The 25183-nt window shown below is 32.1% G+C and overlaps 3 protein-coding genes across 5 annotated transcripts in view; 2 read left to right on the forward strand and 1 right to left on the reverse strand.

Moving 5' to 3' along the window:
- Positions 1 to 25183, forward strand: part of LOC126768923 (set1/Ash2 histone methyltransferase complex subunit ASH2) — a 437703-nt gene that overhangs the window by 44816 nt on the left and 367704 nt on the right. The window lies entirely within an intron of this gene.
- Positions 5441 to 7276, reverse strand: LOC126769053 (centrosomal protein 20). Its single transcript, XM_050487603.1, has 2 exons — positions 7109 to 7276; positions 5441 to 6278 (listed from the first exon to the last, which is right to left on the reverse strand). Exons 1-2 carry the CDS (start codon positions 7202 to 7204, stop codon positions 5940 to 5942), a joined length of 435 nt encoding a protein of 144 aa, XP_050343560.1. The 5' UTR covers positions 7205 to 7276; the 3' UTR covers positions 5441 to 5939.
- LOC126768955 (acid sphingomyelinase-like phosphodiesterase 3a) overlaps positions 16521 to 25183 on the forward strand; it is an 88379-nt gene continuing 79716 nt past the window's right edge. Inside the window, exon 1 of one of the 2 annotated variants that reach the window (XM_050487450.1) lies at positions 16521 to 16673. The gene's annotated coding sequence lies outside the window, so the exon portion shown is untranslated. Of the gene's footprint in view, positions 16674 to 23850; positions 23982 to 25183 lie in introns of those variants that run through there. The other variant, XM_050487451.1, reaches the window with a different exon arrangement.

Here is a 25183-nt window from a genome sequence, read left to right on the forward strand (position 1 = left end):
AAATTATTAATTTGACGAGCCGGTTGGCGTGGTTGGTAGAACACTTTCCTTTCACGCCGAAGGTTGTGGGTTCGATTTTCACCCAGGACAGCCATTTGTGTGCATGAACATGTCTGTTTGTCCTGAGTCTTGGTGTAATTATCTATATAAATATGTATTTAAAAAAGAAAGTTGTATATGTAGTATACCAGTTGTCTGGTTTCCATAGCACAAGCTTTGTATAAGCTTAATTTAGGATCAGATGGCCGTGTTTGAAAAATTTCCCAGGATATTATTAATTATTTATCATTACAAATGTATGTAAGAATCACTTGAAAATAAAATAATCCAGACAATTGATATGGGCACTGCAGAGATATAAGCCAATTTTTTAAATTCGAATACAACGTCTGCGCAGGTCATTTTAGATATTTTTTTATAAATAGTAACTTTTATTAAATTATTAACTATAATAAAAATAAATAATAAATTAGACAAACATGAAACATCTTTTTAACTGTCAGATATCAGTTTCATTGCTTTTAAGTTTGTGAGTGTTTGTATAAATGGGTGTAATATTAAATTAATACATATTAATTACGCAGAAAAAAAAACATAATATATAATCGATATAAAAAGGCAATAAGTAAATTTTCCGCTTTTGTGAAGTAAAACATCTCGATCAGATATAACTGTTAATAGAAATATACTGCTATATAATGAAACAATAAAAATGACGAAGGACTTAAATAGAGTGACGCTTATACAATTTAATTACATGAAACGCGACCCGAAATGGCATACCCACCGTAGGGCAAGGTAAAGTGGCCCTAGGGGCAATATGTCAAAAATAAAACAATTGTAACATTAATTTATTAAAATAGATTATATTCTAGATATTTAATATATTTTCAATTTTTAAGGCATTTCCTGTCTCACACAAATACTCTGTGGAAACAGCTTTCGCCGGCGACTTTTCCGAACCGATATGAACTGAACTTTCGAAATTCCGAACTGATATAGCAATCTTCAAGAAAAGAGCGTACTCATTCCTTAAAGGCAACACACCTGAAAGCCTAAAGGGTATTGCAGGTGTCTGTGGGTGGTAGTCATTTTCCCTCAGATGAGCCTCCTGCGCGTTTGCCCCACCTATAATCAAACTACGTTTAATAAGTGGGTGTAGTGGATAATTGTGTGACATTTAATTTCCCTTTTTAAAATATATTAAGGGTTGGTGAATACACGTGGCAGATTTTCATCCAACACATGCAGGCTTCCTCACGATGTTTGCCTTCACCACCGAGCACGACATGAATTTTAATGAAAAATAGAGCACATAAAAATTCAGTGGCGCTTGCCTGGGTAACATCCGCAATCTTAAGTTAACGTATCGTAAGGTTCATCTCGGCTCATATTAAGTATAGTTTAAGTAAATAATATAATTCTTTATATTTTTGTGCTTTATCTGAAACATGTGTTAACTTTCCTTCTTTTTTTCTTTAAAACATATAAAGCAATTTACTTAATGTTTATTTAACTTTGTTCACGCTATGAACTTTCAAGAAGTTAAGACGAGGAAGGTATGGGAGTTATACGGAATTATCAAATAACTTTAAAAAGCTCCTCACACGTCAGTGTTTATGTATTTATTTAATAAGCACATTAACAATATACATATTAAATGGTGGCATACATAACATTCAAAGGAAAAAAACAACTTCTGATATGTATATCGATTACAAGTGTAGTACATTAACAAAGTGTCACGTCAACATATTTTTTTAAAGTTGAAATTAAAATGTATTAAAAAATATAATTTATTCACTGTTCTTGACCGTTGGCGAGTATGTCCCACCTCTCTAGTGGTTTACCCCCATGTGTCTTCAATTTATTTTACTTTTGAGATTTCAAGTCCTTGTAGCTACCAATTAGAAATTGCTTTTAGTTTTTTTTTAATCATAGGTAAGCAGACGGGCAAATGGGCCGCCTGATGGTAAGTGGTAACTAACTACTTCTTATAGACATAGCGCTGTAAGAAATATTTAGCATTCCTTACATCACTAATGCGCCACCAACTTTGAGAATTATAATGTGATGTCCCTTGTACCTGTAGTTACACTGGCTCAATCACCCTTCCAAAGGGGACACAACAATACTACGTATTGCTATTTAGTGAGTTGTTATGTTGTTATCATGAGTTATGTTCTATCTAGATGGGCTTGCTCAAAGCCCTCCCACCAATGTAAACACTAAATATCATTGAAGAAGAATTGTGTGGTGATCCATCATCTATGCAGAGCATGATATGCCAACTGAACACCAATTTGACACGATCAGATAGGATTCAAGTAATAAATAAACATTTATACAACAGTTTTCTAATCTTAAGTCTTTGATAAATGTTGACGTCATACAGTAGTAGTAACAGTAACAGCCTGTTAATGTCCCACTGCTGGGCTAAGGCCTCCTCTCCATTTTGAGGAGAAGGTTTGGAGCTTATTCTACCACGCTGCTCCAATGCGGGTTGGTAGAATACACGTGTGGCAGAATTTCAATAAAATTATACACATGCAGCTTTCCTCACGATAATTTCCTTGAATAATAAACACAAATTAAGCACATGAATATTCAGTGGTGCTTACCCGGTTTTGAACACACGATCATCGTTTAAGATTCACGCGTTCTAACTGCAAGCCATCTCGACTTGTCATACATTTAAAGATAAATATCCCCCATTTTGTCATCACTGTATTGGTAAGTCTTAGAAGCTATTGTTTTTATATTTGCAAAAGGCCGGTAGCAAGACTAACAACCTATCCTTTTTACACTTCAATAGCCACCGACGACGTGAGGGTCGAGGAAACGTTGATTGTGAAAAAAACTGCTGAATAATATAATTTTCTTTAGTCTTTTTCAGTTCCATTATTTATTTTGTTATATTGAATAAATATATTTTTCTTAAATGTCTTCAGTGTTACCATAGTGTCATCACGGCTCTTATAAAAATAATTACATAATTAATAATAGCTACGAAATTTATGTTGAGGGTAACGTTTTAGTTTTTTGTCTTGTATTTTTTTATTCAATTAATTATTTATTGTTAGCTTACCAATTATCGCAACTCAGTTTCGATTGTAACATTTTACAAGTCATACGTTTGATATGTAATTAGGATGAGACCTTTCGGAATGAAATGGATGACGTCAACGCCTGTAAGTACCGTTAGCAACACTATCGAAGTTATATATTATTGCTTAAATTATTTAATTTAAAAAAAATAATACATGATACAATTATACCAAAAAGAAAAAGATAAAAAGATGCTCAGAAAGAATAAAATTATTAGTGTACCGTTTGAAAAATATATAACCGTGTGCTTTGAAAATTAATTTTATTCAATTTTAAGTTACAGCCAAAACGATCTAAATTACAAATGAAAATGACATATATAATATCTAAAACTATTTATAGTAAAATGTTCTCCAGACCGATTTCCGCGACGGCGGCCAATTTCATGAGAGATTAGCCAACTGCGCACATATAGTGCACAAGTGTGTGCGCAAACACAGGTGCACTCTCTATTCCCTTACTCTCATAATCCAATGGGACGCCAATCCGACACGACCGGAAAGAGTTTAGGCGCAGGACCAACGGCTTTACGTGCTATCCGAGGCAAGGGAGTGTACACATTTCCAACTTCAAGACTCCGGGCTGCTACTGAGAATTTTCTGACAGACAACCCAATATTTTTTTATTGGCTCGACCTGGGAATTGAACCCAGGACCTCCGGGTCTGCGGCCTTATATCAAGCCACTAGACCAACGAGGCAGTCGAGGCAAAACTATTTATATATTTATATTAAATCCATGTACGTAAGACTAGAAAGGTATATCACGTTTTATCAGTAATTACAAGTTTGATTTGAAAAAAAGTGTTCGAGTTAGGTTATAGGCTGTAACTGTACGCTACGTCCCACAGGGAGCTAAGACAACAACCTGTATGTTAGTAACCATAATCGTGAACCAATCTGCTAGCTTTACTTGTATTTAGTTAATGAGATGCACACGATTATAGTCATCATATATATGTATATTTGAAACATGTGTAATGAAAATGTAAATGGATGAAACCGCGGTCATGGCTCGTATATTATATATTCACAATGCATTATTTCATAATATAAAATATTTAATTTTAAGATTCTAGTTTGCACCCTGCTGCGTTCGTGTTAATAAAGTCTTTCATTAAGCTACGGGCCTTTACGCTCCGACACGTCTTTATATTAGATATTGGTTGTAATTTATGAACCGAGCTATGCTTTTATCTTTTACAGAATGCGTATATGAACTGGCTTGACTTCGGAGCTATTATAATCGAGAAAATTAATATAATGTTATATACACACATATAATATTACTTGGTAGTAGGGGTTTGTGCAAATCCGTGCAACTTGTACCCATATACGGTATGGGTACAAGTTCCCGATGTTGATATCACATTGGCGATGTAAGAAATGGTTAATATTTCTTGAAGCGTCTTTGTTTGCGGGTAGTGGTGACCACATACCAAAAAAAACTATGTATTATTTTTCATGATAAAAAAAATCTAAAAAAACATTGTATGAAAGTTTTTAATTTGCACGTAAGATATAAAACAATATTAACACGAAAAATTGTCGAGCACAACAAAAATTATAAAAATCTGAAAATACAGTTTTGCTAGGATAGGATTTGAACGATCTTCAATTTAGATCCTCGTGTCACATCTGGTGGTAGAGCTTTGTGCAAGCTCGTCTGGGTAGGTACCACCCACTCATTAGATATTCTACCGCAAAACAGCAATACTTGATATTGTTGTGTTCCGGTTTGAAGGGTGAGTGAGCCAGTGTAATTACAGGCACAAGGGACATAAAATCTTATGGATTATAATGCGTTAGCTCCTCTATTCCACTATTGGCAATAGCGTTTCTTCATAACAGAGTTTCAGGCAAACCTCGAGCAATTAGCTACGATCAAATATTATATACACGATTTGTATTTTGCTAATTTATAGAGTGCACCTGATTAATATTAAACATACATGTTATGTTTAATAACCATTCGATTTTTTTTTAGAGAATAGGAAGGTGGACGAGCATATGGGCCACCTGATGGTAAGTGGTCACCAAACGCCCTTAGACATTGGCATTGTAAGAAATGTCAACCATCGCTTATAGCCAATGCGCCACCAACCTTGGGAACTAAGATGTTATGTCCCTTGTGCCTGTAATTACACTGGCTCACTTCCATAGGAACACAACAATACCAAGTACTGCTGTTTTGCGGCAGAATATGATGAGTGAGTGTTACCTATCCAGACGAAATAAAATTTAATTGGAATCGTATTTTATTATAAATAAAATATATTATATAATAAAAATAGATCAAACGAAAACAATTTGTATTAAATAATATAGCAGAGCCGATGGAATATGTAAATCTAAATTTCGATGTAAAATTAACTTTTTCAAAGTTATCTATAGTACGGTCTTAGATCGTTTTATGGATAAAAATAATATTTTTTTAAAGTCTGCGCCTTGTTATTCTTCGAAGTAACATCCAAGTTTCTTGACTTTGATATTCTTGAATAAATAAAACGTTTTGTTGATACAAATCAAGAAAAATAAAGTCTAAGATGTTCTCGTAGCACGAGATCTTGAAATAATACTATTATGTTATGTATGATTTTAAAAACAATAGACACATAAATTTTAGTTAAAAAATGTGAAAAAAGTTAATTACTTCATCAGAGAACAAAGAAGGTTGGGTAACACGTTTTATAATATGAACCTAAAGTATTCCAAGAATATTAATTTTAAAAATTTAATATAAAACAAGTGTCAGGCGATAGAAAAAATTCTAGAGTAAAATTTTCAATTTCATATTCGACGATTACATAATTTATTGCACGTTGGTGTTCATTCAGTGGTTGTCCTTTCTGATTCTATTAATTTTACGTTTAATTCGTTCCGTGTACGCAGCAACTATATTGGATAGCAAAGGTAATGTTGATGACTTTTCATCATCCTTAACACCGACGTCTGCACATAGTTCCATCCTTGTCCTCTTTACACTCGGCATAGCTGCCTCTGAAGTCATCACGGAGGCGGTGTAGAGGTACCCATTCCACTCCAAGTATTCCTTAACAAGCTCATTGACTAGCAAAACTTCGTCGCTCGCCTTCGGTGCACCCAAACTTTTGAATCCAGGGCTTAATGACATTTGTCTCTGTTGGAGAATTTCTGTAACTTTTGCTCGCATCTGAAGACATGAAACGTGAATAGTTACGAAACTATTGATAAATAGGTATTCGAGTAATACAATAATAGTAATAGTAATATAATATTATATACATAGATGATAAAAAAAAGCGTTGAGGCTCAAAATCGTTGATTGACTTAATTAATATAATATATAATTATATGTCATTCCGATTTTTTTTAATACAGATTCAAAAATGTAAGAGCCTACTTGAATAATGAATATTTTGATTTGATATACTCATAAAATTCGTTTTTATTGAGAATTGCATTCAAGTCGATATATTAAAGAAATACATATGTTGAGATATTGTGTATTACTATAAGAACGTTTCTGTAACATAAGTTTTAGACATTGGTTCATTTTATAAAAGCGAGAAAATTAAAACAATATTAACTGAAGTAACTTTCGCTTTTAAAATAGAAGATACGTTTTAATTCGAAGATAGAAAATTTTGATGTTAACTTAATTGAATTAACAAAGGTGCGCATTGCACTTTTCATCTATTTAAAATGAGTTCTAAAAAATTAAGCTCTTCATTCATTTAGGGCGTAACATCGAGCCGGAATTTTTAATTTCTTTGCAGGGATTTTTAATACAATATTCTGACATCAAACAACGATGTTTAACAAAGAAAAATTAACGACTCGGTTATCTCTTTGTTCTTATTATTATCAAATTTCTCAAACGTTTATGGCTGAATGACTACAAACATGTAACGTTAAAATATTCGCATTAAATGATCACTAAAGATAGAAAAGTGTATTTTATATAACAACGAAACGAAATACGCTTCGCTTGAACAAGAATTTGTTTAAAGAAATTAGTACCTCTGCTTGAAATTTATTCAGCTGACCGTTCTTTCTCAAAAGGTTTTTTATTGCGTCCAAAAGCTCTTTTTCGGAAATCGTCTGGTTTTCGTTCATTTCATTTAAAATTTAATTATTTCCAAACGAAGTATTATTTGCGTAACGTTGTTAATTTGTTGTTATCTGAAATGAAGTACACTTTTTTGTACTAATTTATTTCCCATTAAAATAGTCTCGATAAATATTTTTCCGTGTAATTCGATATGTCAAGATATCAATCAAATGTCAATGACCTTTCATAACGGTACTACAGGTTCGTTATTTTCTTTAATGCTGCCAGGGATATTCATAATAATATATTTGCTTTATCAAAAATACGCATATAATTTAATTATGAATAGTTTTTATTACATTTATCATAAATATATATTTTTTTGTATTGAGGTAACTTTTAAGGAAATCTGCATGTGTTGAATGGAAATCTACCGACTGTTTACTACCGATATTTACGTTAACGGTGCCTTTAATTCGTCATTACAAAAGATATAACTTCTATGAATCTAAAAAAAAAAACATCAAGTACCGAAAACCAATCATCTTTAAGTGATACATCGAAGCAATCGAAGCTTATACCGAGGGACAATTTTATACGAGAGACACGAAACTATTCGTGTTATCGGTCTATCCAGCTAAATTGCCGTCACAGACGATATTTCAAAATCAAATTACTCCCACCGCGGCGCTGGATATGACTAACATTGTGTAGCTACCACGAACACTGAAATTACTCTTATGAAAATGTATTGATAGACATTATATAACTTTGATATTTAATTGGATTACGTACTATTACTTTGTTTTTAATAGTGACATCATGATTTGTTTTATGACATTTGTACATCTTAATCGCGTGCACGTTGAGAGTGCTGCACAAACGCGTTATAGCTTTTCCATTGTATTAAAACCTCTCCTGACGTGAGTACACTTAAGTTATTAAAAATATAAATTATTTTAATGGTAATCGACTGACTGAAACGTATTAATTTAATATTTTTCAATAAATACATTAAAGGTCATGCTAAAAAAGTATTCACGAATAAGGCATAGTACATATATTGCCGAGTCCAGATGGCCCAGTGGTAGTTCTTACCACTGGGCCATCTGGAATCGTGAATCTTAACCGATGATCGTGGGTTCAAACCCGGGCAAGCTCCACTGAATTTTCATATGCTTAATTTGTGTTATGATTTATCTCGTGCTTGTTGGTGAAGGAAAATATCGTGAGGAAACCTGCATGTGTCTAATTTCACTGAAATTCTGTCACATGTGTGCTACATTAAAGCAGCGAGGAGAAGGTTTGGAGCTTATTCCACCATGCTGCTCCAATGCGGGTTATTATTATTTTTTTTTAAATTTCATCATTCAGATAACACTTATTCAAAGTTTATCTAAAATTGAGAGAAACAGTAATGTAGGTTACTGCAATGATGTCAAGTTGTTTCAAAAGGTAATATATTTAAATTAATTCATTATGACAAAGTTACTGTGTATGTAATGTAATTACCACTCGCGAATCATAAATAAATAAATAAATAAAACGTTGTAAGTGGTATTACTAGTTATAGAATATTGGTATATATCTGTTCGGTACGAATGCAAGTTAAAAACAGGCAGAAGCCGATCGCGGGATTGCATTGAAAAAAGGCAGTAGATTGAACTGTTCCAGGCAGCAGTTTGTAGTGGCGATAAGAGTTCATCAAATCTCACAATGCGTGTCGCTCGAGTACAACTGCACCTAATATAAGAGTCAATAGCGCAGTGGTTTACAAGTTGCTTAGCGATGTAATAGTCGCAGGTTCGATCTTGGCCCCTTGTGCTATTGTGCGTTTTCACTCTCAACACAAGCTGTACGCTTATTAGAGGGATAAATAATATTAGTAGTTCCTTGAAAACATACATTGCTAATATTCTTTAACATATATATATTTGAAAAATAAAGTGTAACAGAGAAACCTAACAAACTCTAATATGTTAAAAATATATTTTTTATATTATATTTAAGGCTCAATGGTGCCACGAGAATTTTGCCGAAGATTTTTAAGACCACTGAGTTTTTATGTACCTAATTTGATACCTTAATTGGGAGAAGCGAGGGGGGAGAGATTATTAATTCCTTGAAAACAGCCATTTCAGGTGACAGGCAGGTAGTTATTGGTGAGATTTACTATTATTAAATACAAATGATTGGAAATTTCAAAACATACATATCCGTATATATATGTTTTCCTCATTTTTTTATTATAATAATGATTATCCAGAATACAGTTCGAGTAATTTCATGAAATATATGTTTTGTATGAAAAATATCAACGATTAATGAGAATTAAAAAAAAAATTTAAAAGAAATGGTCATAAGTAACGTTTAACATTTATTTTGTGATAAGTAAATAAGGTTCAAATCCTCCTTCGTAGGACATTAGTGTTGCAGCTTGTAACAAATGTAGCGGGTGTTATCGTGCAAGCTACAACTGTCCCGGACTTTAGTCTTTATAGCTTTCGACTTGGCGGTAAATAACGCATTAAGATAAATCTTAAAACAATCAATTAGTTCTTGTTGAATCCCCATTCCCCATATTAATTAGCACTACTATTCGTGTAGGTAATGCCCATTTTAATCAGTAAATCAGTAAAACAGTTTTTTTTTAAATAATTAAAAATAAAATTTTCATTATTTATTATGCGTCTGTTATACATTCAATAATCTGACGTTTTCCAAGGATCAGAGCCGAGTGCAGTGTAGGCTCCGATTCGACTACAAGAAACAAATGTAAAATTGTAAAAAGGGAGCTCATCATCCAATCATATGTGCGAATATATAACATTATAAAACTTGAGAATAACAATATAATTTACAATAATGCTGACAGTTAACAAAAAATACAGTTTTTTTATCCTGGGACATTAGATAGACATTCACACACGGCCATTTGATCCCAAACTAAGCAGAGCTTGTACTATGGAAACCAGACAACTGATATTTATTTATTTATTTGGATCTCCAACAGTTGTACATAACACACATTCAAATCACTTTTTACATTAATTTAAAAACAACAATTCACAAACACAATTACAAAATATACAAATCAAAAATACAATAAAAACAGAAAATAAAAATATTTAAATAAAGAACAAAAATATACTACATATATTATTTCTTTTTTGTAAATACATACTTATATAGATAATTACACCCAGACTCAGGACAAACAGACATGTTCATGCACACAAATGTCTGTCCTGGGTGGGAATCGAACCCAAAACCTTCAGCGTGAAAGGCAAGTCTCTCTACCAACCACGTCAACCGGCCCATCATACTTATTAGCAATGTTAATTTAAATAGGTACATATATGTATTGTTAGAGATTACTTAAATTTTTTTGGTAATCTGTTACGCGAGTTAACCGTGGTTGTTGTTGTCTGTAGTGTTAGATGTGATCTGTAAATCATTTTTAACAAACAAATTTGAATTACTCCGTTCGTATCTTGAGATACTGTCCTTAATATCGTAATTTTGTTATTCATAGTAAAGTATCAATTCATAAGACTTCTTTTACTCTCTTTTACTACTTTCTTCTTTGTTCTTAATACAATTACATACCTATTTATTTCGTAATGTCGTACTAAACGAGTATACGTTAAATGTATACCAGAAAAGCCAGCGAGTTTCAGAGAAGGTTTTTCTATGTATATAATATTATTACTAAGTCCATGTATTTTGCAGTTTAAGTTAGTCAGTTTAAGCAGGAACGCTTTAAATTTAGACAATTGACATAAATAGAAAGAATTTAATGTCTTTATCTTATGTATAAAAATCGATGTTTGAGATTAATAGACCTCCGCTTTATTTACAGAATACCATGAAAGTTTGCTCATGTGTGTATTTTATCATGGCAGTTTTTATATTATCTATTGTTTTGTAATTAGCCGCTAGATGGCGCTTTATATTGACTTCTATATCGTTCAATTGCCATGAAAATTGGTAATATATTTACAGACAATACAACGTCTGCCGGAGTTAATGCTCAGAAAATCCTCTATTAATGACCTGTCTAATATAAAAATACATTATCAAATACTGGCGTTCTTGTGTTTTGCGAGCGCTGACATACAAATTCTCTTGCTTTATATAACAGATCAAGAAACTAAGATAAAGCTATGAATTTAGATTGTTCATTTCATCAGACCTTCGGTGAAAAGTGAGGTCAGAAAAGACGTCAGACTACAAAACTAAGAACGCTGTAGTCACGAGTTAATTTTACTTGGAATTTAAGAAATGAAATAATATAATTTAGTCTATAGTCTAAGAAAATTTTATTTTAATTTATTTCTTATTTTATATTATACTGGCTCACACACTCTTCAAGCCGAACACAATACAATAAATTGTTGTTTGGTAGTAGAATATGTAAAGATTAAGTGATAACTACCCAGACGCGCTTGCATACAGCCCCACCACTAAGTAAAGATTATAAAGTCCTCCAGATCGATTTCGGCCACGGTGGCCAATCTTCGGCCAAGAGTTCAGGCGCAGAACTAATGACTTTACGTGCTTTCCGAGGCACGGCAGTGTACACACTTCCAACTTTCAGATCCCGGGCTGCTACTGAGAATGTTCTGACAGAAAAACCTAATAACTTTTTATTGGCCCACCTGGGATTTGAACCCAGGACCTTCGGGTCAGCGGCCTTACATCAAGTCACTAGACCAACGAGGCTGTCAAGTTAACATTATAATAACATTCTTAAATTATTGTGAATTTACATGAATGGGTCGAAAACTATATATATTGTTTCCATTACTACTAATTATGTTAAATGTAGATATAATTGGCACTAGAACTTATAAAGAGCATGTTTTTACCAACGATAAAACTAACTAACATTAAGTCTCTCGTCAATTGTAAAAGAAAGTGCCTGTCACGAGACTGACTCCCAGTAAAAAAAATTTTAAAGTAGAATAAACAAATATATACATTTTATGATTATAATAATATATAGCGAAGAAGTATCTTGTATTCGAGCCACGCACACGCAAGGGAGAGCGGTGGTGGATTGCAAGACCACATAGGAGAGCGTCATGTCGTTTGCCGTCACGGAATACGAAGCGGTATCACTCCCGAGGCGCACCCAGAAAGGTTTCACGTCAAAAATATTAATTTTTACATTTAACGATTTGTCGTATCTAAGACTTAAATGGGTATCCGCTGCATCGGACAAATTACGTTCTTCGAGTGTGACCGATCCCAAGGATCGCGAGAGGTTTCCCGCAGACGTCCCATCGATCCGGACTTTATCAAATACCAGTGCTTTATCATGAGAAATTGTAATTGGTTTTGTGAGATTAAATTAATAGATAAACTATCTTACTGTCTCAATGGAAACACAATTTGAATTAGACAAGATTGTATTAAATAATTCTTTAAGTCTAGTATTTAAACAAAATATAACCCCAACTTTCTGACATGTTTTATGAGTAGCGATGAAGAAAAACATCGATAAGAAACCTGCACGCGTTGGTTTACATGTGTATTAACAATTCGCAACTGCTTAAGCCGTACTGCTCCACCTCCGTCGGCGTGTGTATCATATAACCTTTTTAATAAAATGGTGTAATCCAAAATTATTATTTATTATAATTATTGATATAATATAATTATTAATATAAATCGCACATAAAAAGACTGAGGTACTTTAGATTAGATAGATTTTTGTGACTCTCCCTCAATCTTTAGAAATAAGTTGCATAATTATTATAAAATGCATGATTAGTTTTAATTAATACTTTTAATAATTTTTAATTATGATTTCGCCGATTGATTTTTTGTTACTTTTAATTTGAATTTGAACTGCTATGTACACTTGTAATTGACATGCATATTAGATATACTATTATTGTTTTATAAATTAATCTTTTCAATGCTTTATATGTATGTTGTAAGTGTGCTATTATAAATAAATAAATAGATACTAATCTCAAGTGCGTTCAAAAAAATAACTTCTTCACCTTTAAAATATTAATATAGATTAGCGACGTTACCAACGATCTTGTATCAAGAAAGTTATTATTATATACAAAGCTGGATTTTCATCTGGAGCTAAAATTACTAGCAATTCGAGGAATTCCCTTTAGAAGGACAAATATAAAATGTTCATTTTAATCTCTGCTATTTTATAAGCCATTGTTTATCTGTTTGTATGTTAGTTTGTTTTAACGTGTAAAATTCGTTGTTGAGTTCAGAGTTAGGTTCCGGAACTAACAAGGTCTCCCATTCATGGATACGTCATATCCACCACGATTCTCCGGTGCGCGGTGGTGGATACGTATGTTACAGAATTTCATCTGATACGTGTAGGTGTCCTCACGTGATTTCCTCCACAGCTGGGCACGAATACGAACATACTTGATTTTATTGTTATATTTTCTTTTTATTTTATTTCTTTCCACAACGTAATGTTAGCATATTATTATATTGTTTATTTTTATTTATTTTTTTTTATAGAAAAGGAAGGCGGACGAGCATATGGGCCACCTGATGGTAAGTGGTCACCAACGCTCTTAGACATTGGCATTGTAAGAAATGTCAACCATCGCTTACATATCCAATGCGCCACCAACCTTGGGAACTAAGATTTTATGTCCCTTGTGCCTGTAATTACACTGGCTCACTCACCCTTCAAACCGGAACACAACAATATCAAGTATTGCTGTTTTGCGGTAGAATATCTGATGAGTGGGTGGTACCTACCCAGACGAGCTTGCACAAAGCCCTACCACCAGTAAATTTTATACGTGGAAGGTCATTCAATAGTACTGTTGTAAATACCGGTGTACCACGTTGTACTATTATATTATCATAATTTTAATATGCCGATATATACCGATGGTGTTTCTCATATCATTAAAGAAATAAATAAACGCTTGTCTAATTTTAACTCACAATATATCGATTTATATTTATTTAATCTAATCGTAAAATAAACTATAATTCCGCAGTTTCCATTAAAAATAGGTATTCTCGTCATAGCTAATCGTATTGTTCAAACTTGGCACAGTAACTGTGAGCTACTTAGACACGCTGTATCGCTTTGAATGAAGAAATATCATGGATAATATCTTCTTGGCAAGACGTAACTACGAATAATCCGGGATTTCAAATTTTGAATAAATAAGTGCGCTAGGAACGTTCTTTATTCGAATTTTATTATCATATTTCTTATGAAGCAGATAAGTATCAACTAATATTATAAAAAAGTGATTTTTATTTGTTTGTTTGCCAATATTGATATAAATACTTGCATATAAATTATAATCGTTTATAAATTGGAATTGGAAATACAATCGGAATTATTGAAAGTTGAAATATTATTAGATTTGTAAGGCATGGTTAAAATTTCTTAGGCCACCGATATTTTTGTGTGCTGGTGACCACTTACCATCAGATGGCCCGCTTGCCTATTCTATAAAAAATAAATAAATAATACAATCCGACATTTAATTTGTTGATGTTGTGTAAGAAATGTAAATATTTCTTACAGCGCCAATGTCTATGCGGTAGTGACCATGTCCAATGCTAGCCTATTTGCCCGTTCCTATATTATAAAAAACAAAATCAAAATAGTTCAAACCGATATTTCAATCACTAATTATTTTTTATCAAATTAATAAAATATAGTTTTTAATAAAAATTGTATACTGTTATTATGAGAATGTCTTACTAATCAGTTATAAAAGATCATACCTATTTTATTTACAAAAGTCCAATTCACAGTGAAGTTTTCAAACAAAAACTATTAACTAACAGACATCTGACATTCATAGACATAAAGGCACATTTTTTTATGTATCAGGTTAAGATTAAAAAAATGATTATTTTTATTTGAACATACGATATTATGACGCATAGTACGTTTATAAATTGCATATTATTTGATGATGTAACGTATTATATCAACGTTCCAAGCGATCGTTGCCAAAACTATAACACTTGAACAAAACCATCGTACTAGAGATTTGTATATCTTCAAAATGTCTCCCTACATAATACGATTGTCTAATGTCAGAAATTATTATGCGAAATTGACTATAATGATCATAACATTCAAAAGAAACGTATGAAAATAATGTATCACCGCAAATCGGTTTCCAATATTTCACGAGTGAGATACGAAGCGTGTTCTTAAGGAATAGAACTGCAGATGACTAAATTAATTAAACATTTCGACAATGTGAAGGCGATCAAAGTCTATTTTTGCCTTGATTTTTATATAAAAACAATCTTAGGGCGTTTCTGTAATAACAAATTCGAAACTCACACCAGAGAACGGCCGTGTAATGTCAGAAACTAACGCGACATTGACCGTAATAATTATAACATTTCAAGAATACACGCATCAAAATAGTATTAAAATATTTAATTGAAATTAAACTATTAAATAAAATTTATAGGTTTTCACTATATCACACAAGCTAGGGTTAGATTAATAAAAATAAATAGATGTACAGGTAAAAATTTATTCTTTTTTACGATTATTTCGAACAAGCTTGGACTAGCTTATGTGATGAAAATTATAGTCACACATACATACTGACACGATACACATACATAATATTAACCATATAACAATACGCAAACACTATAGATATAATAATAATAATAATAGATATAAAAATAAATAAATAAATACTAGATAATTATATACTACATACAAATGAAGTATGAAATGTGTGTAAACAAGCGAATACTAATATCAGCAGTGCTATTCTGTAAGAAATTACTTCATCAGTCTACGTGAAATGTTGACAACAGACTAATGGTGACATATGATGTTTTTGGTGGTAGGGCTTTGTGCAAGCCCGTCTGGGTAGGTACCACACACTCATCAGATATTCTATCGCTAAACTGCAATACTTAGTATTATTGCGTTCCGGTTTGAAGGGTGGGTAAGCCAGTGTAAATATAGGCACAAGGGACATAATAGATTACTTCAAAAGGTTGATGGTGCATGTGCGATGTAAGAAATGGTTGATATTTCCTACATCGTCTATGTCTATCGGTGATGGTGACCATAAATAAAATTCGTCAATATCCGTTATTGTTGACAATAAACTTAAATATATTGAAAAAGACATTAACCAAGTTTCAAAACATAAGATTGTGCCAAGAACTTCTTAATTTAAATTTAATTGTTATTTATATTCGGAAATGCTTTTAAGAGATTAAAATTAAATACAATTTGGATAAATGTCATGGCAATCGGTCTTGCTATTGCTATATTTTCTGAGTGTATTCGATTTTCAAATTTGAAATGATGGCGTCTGGCTCGCCCGTAGTGTCGCCGTATCGTTCGGTTAGTTAGTCTTACCCCGACCGTCAAGATAGACGGTTGTTCCGACTCCATACCATTCTTGACGCGTATCCTGTGACAGTGAAATGAGCGTGTGCCATAATATTCGTGATCAAATTGTTCGTGAGGACATAATATGAGTGACTAATTTCATATTTTGTTATTTCGGAACTTTTCAGGTAAGTTAGTTATAAAGTTTTACGATAAAATAATTATTGGAGTTTTAATTTTTAATTTGGTACGTTAATGTCGCCAAGCTTGAACTTCTGTTGGAATAAGTTTGAGTTGAATAGTTTTGGGTAAAAACATTTGAACTTTAGTTGAAATGTGTTGCATAAACCGCTTTGAACTTCGTCTTTGCTTATAAAGTATTAAGTGCTCTGACAGACCATTGATGAAGGTTGCAGCTGAAAGGCAATGGATATAAAAAAAACATAAAACGATGTATTATACTGTTAGATATTTAATTTAATGTTTTAAAATAACGGTTTTATTTTCTTAATATTATATTTGTATGTCATTTTGTTGAAATCATTATATTACTACATATTATCAAACAAAGTCCCCCATTGCGCCTGCTGCGTCTGTCTGTCTGTACGTGATAAACTCAAAAACTACCGGACGGTTTTTCAAACAGTTTCAATTAATGGATGAAGTGATTTACGAGAAAGGTTCCGGTTTATAAGGCATTAAGATTTTGTGAAAATTGTATGAAATATGACGATAAATATGAAGATAACCATTAGTGTTATATGTATTACGATATGACGATGAATGTTGGTTGATCCTTTTTTTACCCGTGCAAAGCCGGCACGAGTAGCAAGTATATATATATATATATATATATATATATATAATTACATATTATTCTTACTATTTCGCGTGTTTGTATCGACAATTTTGGACCGCCCCGCTACGGTTTGTTACCTTTTCGAAAACCATTGCAACCCTCCGTTAATTCAGCTTCATAAAATCCTCGATATCTCTATCCTCTAAAATGACCATTAAAAATTGTCTACCTGAATAAAGTCAATTTTGTCTTTGTCATATATGCAGAAAAAAGAGATAAGAGTTGACAAAGAGAATTTGCAACACAATGGCGGTATAAAAGGTTTAATGAATACTTTCATTTTGTTTTTTTTTAAAGGTGATTTATCATCCTTGTATGATATGTTTTATAACACTTTTAGTTAAATCAATGTATAGCTGTTATTTTAGTTAAAACTCTAAATATTAGGGGATTCTCTCGAACTCGAGTATCAGATTAATGTTTATTGAACTGAAACAAAAGGTTAACAAAAAAATCGAACTATAAATTTCTGCAATAAATATAGTACGGTCAGCAACAAAATACTATACAATACGAGATTTAAAACTTGATTTGTACATTGCGGGGTAACCCAGAGCGAAAATAAATTTACGATCACCAGCGAGTATGACGAATTATATGGAGTAATTAAGTATATAATAACAGATAGATTTTAATTATAACATTTAAATATAATGTTTTGTGAACGGTACATAACGATAGAAAAATAAAAGAAAGAGTATTATACAAATTTAACTATACATACATATATATATATATCAATATCAAAAGTAACAAGTCGTAGAGCTTTGAAGGGTGAGTTAGCTAGTGTAAACAGGCACAATGGACAAAACATCTTAGTTCCCAAGGTTGGTGGCGCTTTGGTGATGTAAGCGATGGTTAACAATTCTTACAATTTCAATGTCTATGGGCATGGGCATTGGTGACAACTTACCATCAGATGGCCCATATGCTCGCCCGCCTTCTTATTATGTATAGATTTGTTATTTTAATAAATTTTAAGCATCGCGGGTTACGCACATTTTGATAAGTATCATTAAGTACGAAACGAAGGACGTCACGAAGTGTTATGCTATCCTGACACAGAGTATTATTTTTATTAAACTTAAATAAAATAATAAACACAACATTACGACTAAATTTGTCAAAAATCCTAAATCGTTTTGAATAGAAAGTGTAAATAATTTATTTAATAACAAAAAACTTATTCTACTTTTAAGGTATGAAACTATTAAAAAATTATTTTTTTTTAAAAAGTGCTTACAACGCAACATGTCAAACATTATTTCTTTAAACTTTTTATATCATCGTTCCCCAAAAAAAAAATAGTTTTTTTTTTACATTTAATTTCGATTACATTTTATTACATAAGGAAAATTCCCAAGCCCGTTTCGTTTCCTTACACGTTATGTCGAATGAGTTTCCTTAAATCCGAACAACTCAGAGCGCTAAGCAATTACGTCAGCGAAATCATTACAAGAAAAAAAATCTTAGAAAAAAATTGCCTAAAAGTTAATTTCACCGGCCTGATTCAATTATATATTAATGTTTATGTAATTTTATATATAGAATCAGGTTGCTTGAAATTATAAATATATTATGCCTATTTTAACCACAAGATAGATACATTATGTGCTAAACAACTTTGATATTGAATTGATGCGATCTTGGTCGAGATCTTGAATAATTAATTTGTGATATTCAATGTAGATTCGCGAATGAATGTCGGCGAAGTTGTTATTGAAACTATGAAAGTAAAATTAAAGTGGATATATATTAGCTGAGGGGAATAGTCTTGTATTATAAATAAATATGTGTATATTAATCAACAACTGTTTATAAATATGGCAGAGCTATTAGTAAATCGCGTGGTATATGTAAGTCTAAGAGTTTACTTCTTCTTTGATTGAAATAGGGCTTTGTTTTTTTTTATAGAATAGGAAGGCTGGCATTGTAAGAAATGTTAACCATCGCTTACATCAACAATGCTGGTGCGCATTGGTGATGTTGACCTTGGGGGAACTAAGTCCCTCGTGCCTGTAATTACACTGACTCACTCACCCTTTAAACCGGAACACAACAATACCAAGTACTGCTGTTTTGCGGTAGAATATCTGATGAGTGGGTGGTACCTACCCAGGCGAGCTTGCACAAAGCTCTACCATCAGTATCAGTACTCTTAACCGAAGAGTACGCATTAAAACCTAGTTTAGTTTGTTAATTGTTTAGCACCACTAAATTGTCATGAGCTTAATTTGTATTTATAATTCGTCTAGTGCCCAGCGGTGAAACCTGCATGTTTCGAATGATATACAACCACATATATATTTACCCAACCGGCTTTGTTGCAGCATGGTGGATTAAGCTCCTAACCTTCTCTTGAAGAGCAGAGGCGTCCTTTGTCCAGCAGTGGCTTATTTACATGTCCTGACAATGTCTCTCAAAGTGTGATTATTTGTCGGTAGAATAAAGCGATGCTAATGGTTGGGGTCTTGGTACCTGTCGGTCACAAAGCCTGTTAGTAAATACACCGTTTGGTACGCACGGTTATTATATTCAATTTATTATCGAAGTACAGTAGACTGATATGACAGACTTCGAGCGCTTGTTAAAATAGTCTTTGAGTGATAAGAACGTTTAAGACAATACAGACATCTCTCATTCGGATTTTGATCTTGATTTTGAATGTCATACTTAGGTAATCTTAGATAAATATTTGAGATATGTGATATTAAATATAATTAATATATTGTTCAATTTATTCCAATTCTATTTAACAATATATTCGATAATTGTGTTTTTCTATTAAATAATGATATAATTTTATATCTAATGTTTATTAATTTACTTTTTATGATTAACGTCTTTTTGTAAAGTTTGTTTTACTCTCATACAATAATATCTCCACAGACCTTCGTGTGGCTACGGTTTACCTTTTTAATTATTTGGATTTTTGTAATTTTTTTATGTGCCTGCATTTTTATATTTCCAGACAATACACATTTTAATTGGACTCTACGACGAAGACCTCTTCATCGATCTGGATTGACGTGTTCCAGTTGTGTTACCGGGTTTATATATACACGATACTATTTCTTCTTCTTTCAAATGTTAAATTACAAATGCTAGAAAGAAAGAAATCTATATTTTACTTATACAGCATTTATTAGTAACTAGCTGCTTCCAACTTCGTACGGGTAAATTTCATACAAACTAAGCCCTTTAATTTATTTTAATAAGATGAAAAATTATTTTCCAAAATTCAAATGATGAAAAATATATTTTTAATAGGATTTATTTGTAATCCAACTCTTAGTGAGCGTCTACGTCGCGAAAATAGAAATTATTCAATTTTTTTCAATCTAAGGTCATCTTATCTAGGTATATCATATACTAGAAGTATTAGAAGTAGTTTTCCGTCTTATCTTTAAGAAATAAAACTCTTCCCATTGGATAGTCTAAAATTGTATTTCCAAGTCTAAAGTCCACACAAACGAAGTTGCTGGCACGGATGGTATTTTGAAAAAGAAATCTGAACTAAGAAAAGCTCGTGCACTGTTTTCTTTGTGATACTCTGTTGTTAACTTGAACTTTACGTCGCAAATATCGTAGTTAACTTGTGCTAGTTTATTACATAATAACAAAATCAACTCTTTTCTTGCTTAACGATGAAGGAAAACTACGTGAGGAAATCTGCACGTGTCTAATTTCACTGAAATTCTGCCACATTTGTATTCCACCAACACGCATTGGAGCAACGCGGTGGAATAAGCTTCAAACCTTCTCCTCAAAAAAGAACAGGAGGCCTTAGCCCAGCAGTAGGACATTCATAGGCTGTTGCATTGCGATATATGATTGTTAATATTCGAAATAAACATTTCATTAAATTATAAAATAAAGATATATTTTGAAAAATTAATTGCAAAGTGGTTTAGTTTATTAGACTTTAAAATGAAGGAGGTCAGTTTTCCTTCAATTCAGCCTTATTTGTTAGTGAGTTTGATCTTCAATAGCTTCACTGACTGTGAATAAATTTAAATTTTTCATATTTTGTTAAATGGATTATCAGATACGCGTGGTAAGGAATCAGAGTGGAATTTTTGTAGAAAGTGTAGATTGTTGTGTATATTATACTCGACTTTGAATTAAGAACCAAAATCATATTTTTTTATGATGATCACGTAAGATATATACTGAAATATAGAACTCCATTCGAGGGCCATAAAAAATTATATATAGTTATGTCGAAATATACATTTAATAGAACATTACAGCAATGCTACAAAACTGTTTCTATAATAACATTAAAAGCGTCATGTCACTGTTTAGCTTAAAATGATTAAAAATGTGAACCCATTATAATAATGGTACAAAGATAGCTAGAGCCCTGGGGAAAACATTGGTAACTAGATGAAACTTTTTGAAATCAATCCCAAAAAGGATTAACAATAAGTACTAATTTACGTCAATGTAAACGCTGGCACTGAATACATAATAGTAGCTATGTATATAAGTCAGTAGAACTATTTCGTAAATAGAAACAAAAATCTCATCTCTAAACACGACTGAGAATTGTTAGAAATTGATATTTGACATCTAATATTTGTAATATTATTAAGGCGAGAGTAACTCTGTCTTGTTTGTTACGCTTGTACGGCTAAATCACTGAACCGATTTTGATAAAGTCGGGTCAGCGATTATATCAATGATATAATTTTTACACCTAACACCTATCAACCCCTGACGCGCAGGTCAGTCCGCGGGTAAAAACTAGTTCACTATAAAAGCATTATAACATTTAAATGATACACGCAGTAATAGTAAAAAGACGGTTTTCATCATCAGCTGATTAATAACATGAAGTGATACTTCTCGCTCAGTAGAGCTATATTTAATTTTGCAAGAACATACTCGAATCTCAATGCAGAACGCGACCTTCAAATGTTAGAAAGCGATATGTGACATTGATCATGATAATGGATATATTAATCAAAATAGCGTATGATAGAAGTGTTCTCTTACGGAATAGCGCTGTTGATTTAAATAGACACTTAATTTATACTTGACTCTAAGCGGGGAGACATACGTGTGAATTGTTTCGTAATTTGTTACGTTGTATTTATATAGAATTATATAAAAAGTTGTCAGTTTTTTTATAGGCTAACACTGGAGCGTAACTTTATATTTGTTAATTATATTTAATTAAAATAAGTAAAATATGTTTTGAATAAAAATAAATATCAGTGAGAGTAAACATGTGTTATTAACAAATAATTACAGGTTAAAACCTGTGTAATTAGAAATGAGAATTATTTAATTTATTATTATAAATCTAAGCATTTTATTTTACGTGTATATCGTAATTTATATTAGTTATTCAAATAAACAATATACATATAAATGTAATCACATAAAATATATATAAATATATACACACACTCACACTTATGTATTTACATCACACGGCCATACTACATAATATAGTCAAGGTAGAATTTTGAAAATTCCTTATATATACACATACATATTACCGACATGGCGCAGTGGTAAGAATGCGTGAATGTTAACCGATGATCGTGGGTTCAAACCCGGGCAAGTACCACTGAATTTTCATTTGCTTAAATTGTGGTAATAATTCTTCTCGTGCTATTTGGCGAAGGTAAACATCGTGAGGAAACCTGCATGTGTTTAATTTCATTAAAATTTTGCCACAGGTGTATTCCACCAACCCGCCTTGGAGCAGCGTAGTGGAATAAGCTCCATTCCTTCTCCTCAAAAAGGGAGAGGAGCCTTAGCCCAGCAGTGGAACATTCACAGGCTGTTACTTATATATACACATATTTCTTAATATTAAACACAAACGAATACAGTGATAAGAAGATTATATGTATTCTAGGCGACGATGCCATTAATGGTGACGGGATGCCTATGTGTTCGATAAAATACATACACACATAGTTATGTATATTAATTGTTCATATGTTACCAGTGTTTTTTCAATATATGTTAAGCTTATTTTTTACAAGATATTATTTTATTTATTTAAATACTTTATTGACAAACACTGTTGGAACAAAAGACTTAATGCCTAAAGGCGTTCTCTACTAATCAACCTTTAGGCTAAGCAGACATTCACGAAGGCAGTATATAAAAACAATACTAGCGAAATTATAGGATAGGATCTTTTTGTTAAAAAAAGATATAAAGATTTGTGTGTAAATCATCTTCTTGGTGTAATAAATAACTCATTGATTTAAAGTCAATTAGATTAAATATCATTAATCAAAATAGCTCTGCTGGGCTGTTTATTTATGACTAAGTTCTAAATACTACGGTTTCTCATGCCGCCTAGCTATGCATAAGTTTTTGTTGTTTAGTAACTCAATTAGGAAGGCCTTAGAGCTATATAATACAGATTGGTGTTGCACCCGAGCTTTACCGACTGCAGCCGAAGTTAAACTTGTGCAGTAACAACAAGAATCGCGCAGTGTAACCTGAACGATCGTGGCGAGAGGACGTGTTGAATTTTCAAAGTTTTTCTCTTACGCGACTGTGATTGTGAAATGAACGAGTGTATTTATACCGTGAACAGATTTTTGAAAGCTTAATTTTATGTGAATTCATGAGTTCAAAAAAATAAATTTGTGGTTATATTCAGGTTAGTAATAATTGTTCATATAAAATTTATATGTTTTATTTTACGTTATTTAAATCTTTATTTATTATATTATGCAAATACACAATAAATATTTTACTTTAATATATCGTTTGATACACTTGCAACAATTATAATTTATAATGGAATTTATTAGATTTTATTTGCTCATAGCAAAAATGTTCTTTTGATTATTTCCTTGGTGAATAAGTTGAGATGTATAAATTTATTTAAAAGAAAAAAAGTACTAATTAACTTTACTGTTAAATAAATAATATGAAATATTTATTCACAATTATATCTTCAATAATAATATTTTAAAGATTTTCCTTAACAATACATTTTTAATTAAGGTATTTTTTAAGTTATCCTATTATATTGTGTGTGATCGAAATTCAGAGTTATATTTGTTAAAAAATTCAATCCATTCTGTTTTTCCACTGTATCTTTTGAGTGATATTTAGTCGCATTGTCCTTTTATAATAAATATACTACAATTGACAATGATCACGTTTAACTGGTAGTAGGGCTATGTGCAAGCTCGTCGGGTAGTTACCACTCACTTATTAGATATTCTACCGCAAAACAGCAGTACTTAATATTGGTGTGTATGTTGTAGCAAGTGTAATTACAGGCACAAGGAACATAACATCTTAGTTCCCAAGGTTGGTTGCGCATTAGTGATGTAAGTGATGGTTAACATTTCTTACAATGAAAATATTATACGGGCATTGGTGAACACTTATCATCAGGTGGCCCATTTGCTCGTCCGCCTACCTATTCTATAAAAAAAAACGTTTTTTTAAATTGTTTTTAATGTTTTCTTGTAGTCTTCACATATATGTGAAGTCCGTGACTTTGATGTATTTTTCTATCAGTTTAGAGTCTGTTGGTTGATGTGGTTGCATGTTTTTATTTTCAGGTGGTAAAATAACAGCCTGTTAATATCCCACTGCTGGGCTTATTCTTCCTCTCCCTTTTGAGGAGAAGGTTTGGAGCTTATTCCACCACGGTACTCCAATGCGGATTCATAGAATATACATGTGGCATAATTTCAATGAAATTAGACACATGCAGGTTTACTCACGATGTTTTTTCATCGAAAAGCACGAGATGAATTATAAACACAATTTCAGCAAATGAAGATTTAGTGGTGCTTGCCCCCGTTTGAACCCATGGTCATCGGTTAAGATTCACGCGTTCTG

Source organism: Nymphalis io, chromosome 6 (genome assembly GCF_905147045.1).
Source record: "Nymphalis io chromosome 6, ilAglIoxx1.1, whole genome shotgun sequence".
In the NCBI taxonomy this organism is placed as follows: Eukaryota; Metazoa; Arthropoda; class Insecta; order Lepidoptera; family Nymphalidae; genus Nymphalis; species Nymphalis io.